Here is a 4744-nt window from a genome sequence, read left to right on the forward strand (position 1 = left end):
ACACACACACACACATATATATATATATATATATATATATGTTTTTTGTTTCTTTTTTTGAGACAGTATAACTCTGTCACCCAGGCTGGAGTGCAATAGCACGATCTTTGTTCACTGCAATCCCCGCCTCTTGGGCTCAAGCAATTCTCCTACCTCAGCCTCCCAAGTAGTTGGGATTACAGGCACTCACCACCAGGCCCGGCTAATTTTTATATTTTTAATAGAGACAGGGTTTCACCATGTTGGCCAGGGTGGTCTCGAACTTCTGACCTCAGGTAATCCTCCTGCCTCGGCCTCCCAAAGTGCTGGGATTACAGGTGTGAGCCACCGCAACCGGCAGCATTTTATATTTAAAATATGATTATCTTATAGAACAAAATGCCAAATTTGAAAAACCTGTTGAGATAAACCACAAACTTCAAAAATAGTTTAAGCTTACTAAAGGCATCTGCCCTGGGACTTTTCAGGAGAATGTGTTTATTCTTTTACGCCATTCAGAATGCCTTGGTGGAAAAGTTGAGAATAATATTTGTATCCCTACCATACTTCGCCAGTATTAGCTCCTGTCTCCACCAATACTTTCCCTTTTCTCTTCCCTACAAAAAAAAGTCATTGAAATATGTGTTCTTCTTCATTTGGCATCTATTACTCTCCATTTTACATATTTATTTGCTTGTATCACAAGTGTCTGGGCATTATTCACAACTGAATTATAAATTCCTCAAGAATAATACTCTTATTTTTTTATGTGTGCCTCTCCAGAGAACTTAACACAGTGCTAGTACTTGTCTTGCAACAAATAATTTAATGAATAAGCAAACTTTAAAATTTGTCCAAGAGAGAATTCAAATGCTATAATCTTCCATTTTATTTTATTTTTAAAGGAAATTGAGAATTCACAAAGGTGTCAGTTAAGTTTCTCTTCTACCACTATCCCCCATCCGCTAGTTCTCCTCCCAGAGGTATATCTATTTTAGTTTGTAATCAGGGATGATCAGAGAAAATTATGTGGCCTCTAAGGCAGGCTGATAATATTTTGCATAATTATAAAGGCCAAGGGGTGGGAATGACTAGGAAGCAGATTTCAGCTCAGTGTAAAAGAATCTCTACCTTTGAAATTTGATGCCCTGCACTAAATGTAGGAAGCTGAAAAACAACATACTGCTAAGCATCAAGTTGTTGAGACTCTGCACCGGTCTTCTGAATACAAATATTATCATTGACTAGTGATTGATTATGTTAATAAGTGTGCATAATCTTAATTTGAGATGTGATATCCATTACATACAGGAAGGGAGAGCCCAACAAACCAAAAAAAAGGAACAAACAAAAACGAAAATAAAATTCCCCATGTGAAAGTTTGCTGAGATAAAGGCAGTGGTAGCATCAAGGGATGGTTTGAAGGAGCTTTGAATATTCCCTGTAATAGCATCAGTCCATCAAACCCACTCTAAATAAACAGAATAAATTTTAAATGTGCTCAATGTACTCTGTATTAGTCTGTTTTAAATGTGCTTTGTATTAGTCTGTTTTCATGCTACTGATAAAGACATACTGAGACTGCGAAGAAAAAGAGGTTTAATTAGACTTACAGTTCCACATGGCTGGGGAGACCTCAGAATCATGGCAGGAGAAAGGCCCTTCTTACATGGTGGCGGCAAGAGAAAAATGAGGAAGAAAGAAAAGCAGAAACCCCTGATAAACCTATCAAATCCCATGAGACGTATTCCCTATCACAAGAATAGCAGGGGAAAGACTGGCCCCATGATTCAATTACCTCCCCCTGGGTCCTTCCCACAACACATGGGATACAATTCAAGTTGAAATTTGGGTGGGAGCACAGCCAAACCACATTAGTATCCAAAATGGGGGGCTGTCTAAACCTTAGGGGGCACACACAAAACAATTGGAGTACAGGAAGAACGTATCAAAATTTATATTTTCTTACCCTTAAAAAATTGACGAATTATATTGTATATTTTTATCATGTATAACATGATGTTTTGAAGTATATATACACTGTGGAATGGTTAAATGTAAACAACAAATGTATTGCCTCATTATTGTTTTTGTGGTGACAGCACTTAATATTCATTCTCTTTACAATTTTAATAAATAAAATGTATCATCATTAACTATACTCACCTTGCTATACAATAATCTCTTGAAATGTATTCCTCTTATCTAACTATAATTATGTATCCTTTGACCAACATCTCTCCATCCCCTCCCCAGCCTCTGATAACTACCATTCTACTCCCTACTTGCATGAGATTAACTTTTTTAGATTCCACATATGAGTGAGATCATGCACTATTTGTCCTTCTGTGCCTGGCATACTTCACGTAACATAATGTCCTACAGGTTCATCTGTGCTGTCACAAATGGCAGGATTTTGTTCTTTTTTATGGCTGAATAATATTATAGTGTGTGTGTGTATATATATATATATATATATATATATATATATATCTCATTTCCTTTATTCATTCATTTGTTGATAGATACTTTAAGCTGGTTCCATATCTTGGCTATTGTGAATAATGCTGTACCAAACAGGGATGCAGATATCTTTTGGATACGTGATTTTATTTCCTTTGGATATATACACAGAAGGGATAATTTTAATTTTTTTTTTTTAAGATGGGGTTTCACCATGTTGGTCAGGCTGGTCTTAAACTCCCAACCTCAGGTGATCCACCCGCCTTGGACTCCAAAGTGTTTGGATTACAGGTGTGAGCCACTACACCCGGCCAATTTTAATTTTTTGAAGAACCTCCATACTATTTTCCATAAAAGCTGTAACTAGTTTATATTCCCATCAACAGTGCATAAGGGTTCCCTTTTCTCCACATACTCACCAGCACTTACTGTCTTTTGTCTTTTTGATAATAGCCACTGTAACTTAAATGAGATGACATGCTACTTTTTGTTTGTTTTCTTATAATGTATACAAAATTGTAGGATACTAGTACATGTATATCACATACATGCACAAACATGCATACCTCAAGATACATGCTTAAACCTTTTTAGTGAACGATATGCAAAGCATAGAGACAACTGTTTTAACCAAATACCTGCTCCCCACCTTATCACCACCTCTAAGTTTCTTCTATATAGAAACTTTGAAGATTTCCCTGGATCTAGGAAACTGTTGACCACCTGATTGAGATTTGTTAAGAATTAGAAATATCAGTAGTTGATAATAAGGAATATTTGACAGCTTCTCCCAGCATAGGTGGAAAGGAAGGTTGTATCAAGCACCTACCAGGTGGTAGGTATATGTTTCATCTCGTTGACTCATTTCTATCTAGGAGCACAAAGGCCGAGGTGGATGTTCTCACATCTGGACTAATCCTAGACATTGATTTTAGGACAAGCAGGAGCTATTCAACAACTTCAATCCAACACACACGGTTGAAGCTAACTTTTCAGCAGACCCTGTACTGGGAGCTGAAGATAGTAGAGAGATAAATCATACCCAGACCATATTCTAGAGACACTCTCATTCTAGTGGTACCAGAACTCTCCATACTATTCTTTCTTTAAAGGCATTTCTGTTTCCTGCTGTGCAAAAAAAAAAAAAAAAGGTATTCTCTTCCTTCCATGCAAATACACTTATTTCATTTTTGTTTTTTCTTTATTTTTCTATCTTGCTGCCACTTCTTAAGGTGGGACAAACTGGGAATCCTGAAAATGGTTAAAGAAGCACATACATTTTTAGCTCACACTGTTCCCTTGCTTTGCTTTTAGTGAAAGTTGACCCCACTTCCATGTCTCCACTGGAGATTCCAAGTGACAGTGAGGAGAGTGCAATTGAGAGTGGATCTTCAGCCTTACAGAGTCTGCAGGGACTACAGCAAGAGTGAGTACTTTTTGTCTTCAAGTCTGTCTTTGAGCATGTGTGTGTACATTTGCACATATGTATAGATGGAACTAATGATGAGACACAAGAGTAAGAATTTGAGGACAAAAAATATAGGAAGCCTACTTTTCCAGTGAAAGTATATGAGTTTGTGTGCATACATATGCATATACATACATGTAATGGTAGAGCTGTGTTCTAACTGTAGATCGTCATTTTTCTTTTCAAAAATCTTCAAATTTTCCTTAAAGTGTGGTTGTATACTATTTCTGTAAGTTTAAAACATCTTTGTCTTTCAATATTGGAGCTAATTGAAAGTAGTTAGCTTGTGTTTAGCAACAACTGTTGTATGAAAAACAAATTTTTTGAAGTAAAAGGATGAAACTTAAAGTGAAATACTCACACTGTTTGGGAACACAACCACTGAAGGAAACGTTACCACCTCCCATGCTGTCTTGAGCATTTACTGAGGGACCTGCATGTATTGAGCAGAATGGCTTGGTTGACAGAATTATTTTTACTATTCCAAGTATTTATTTTGGAGGGGATCTAGCATTAAATTCATATAAATTAAAAGCGTATATGAGATGGCACCAATGAATGTAAATTCATTTAGTTAGCTTTCACTTTAAAGTCACCCTTTGGCTTTATCTCTATTTCTTTAATCAGACCATCAGCAATGGCCCAAATGCAAGGAGAAGAGTCGCTTGACTTGAAGAGAAGACGGATTCACCAATGTGACTTTGCAGGATGCAGCAAAGTGTACACCAAAAGCTCTCACCTGAAAGCTCACCGCAGAATCCATACAGGTCTGCCTATCTCACCCCCAACACACACACACACACACACACACACACACACACACACACACACACA

At 37.1% G+C, this 4744-nt stretch overlaps 1 protein-coding gene across 4 annotated transcripts in view; it reads left to right on the forward strand.

Moving 5' to 3' along the window:
• The window catches only part of KLF8 (Kruppel like factor 8), a 66012-nt gene that overhangs the window by 35091 nt on the left and 26177 nt on the right, over nt 1-4744 (forward strand). For 3 of the 4 annotated variants that reach the window (XM_032266090.1, XM_032266088.1, XM_032266089.1), the window contains 2 exons: nt 3757-3868; nt 4538-4677. In XM_032266090.1, the coding sequence (XP_032121981.1) occupies nt 3757-3868; nt 4538-4677 (252 nt within the window). Of the gene's footprint in view, nt 1-1549; nt 2141-3756; nt 3869-4537; nt 4678-4744 lie in introns of those variants that run through there. The other variant, XM_032266091.1, reaches the window with a different exon arrangement.

Source organism: Sapajus apella, unplaced genomic scaffold, assembly GCF_009761245.1.
Source record: "Sapajus apella isolate SASKATOON/1434 unplaced genomic scaffold, GSC_monkey_1.0 scaffold154, whole genome shotgun sequence".
Lineage (NCBI taxonomy): Eukaryota > Metazoa > Chordata > Mammalia > Primates > Cebidae > Sapajus > Sapajus apella.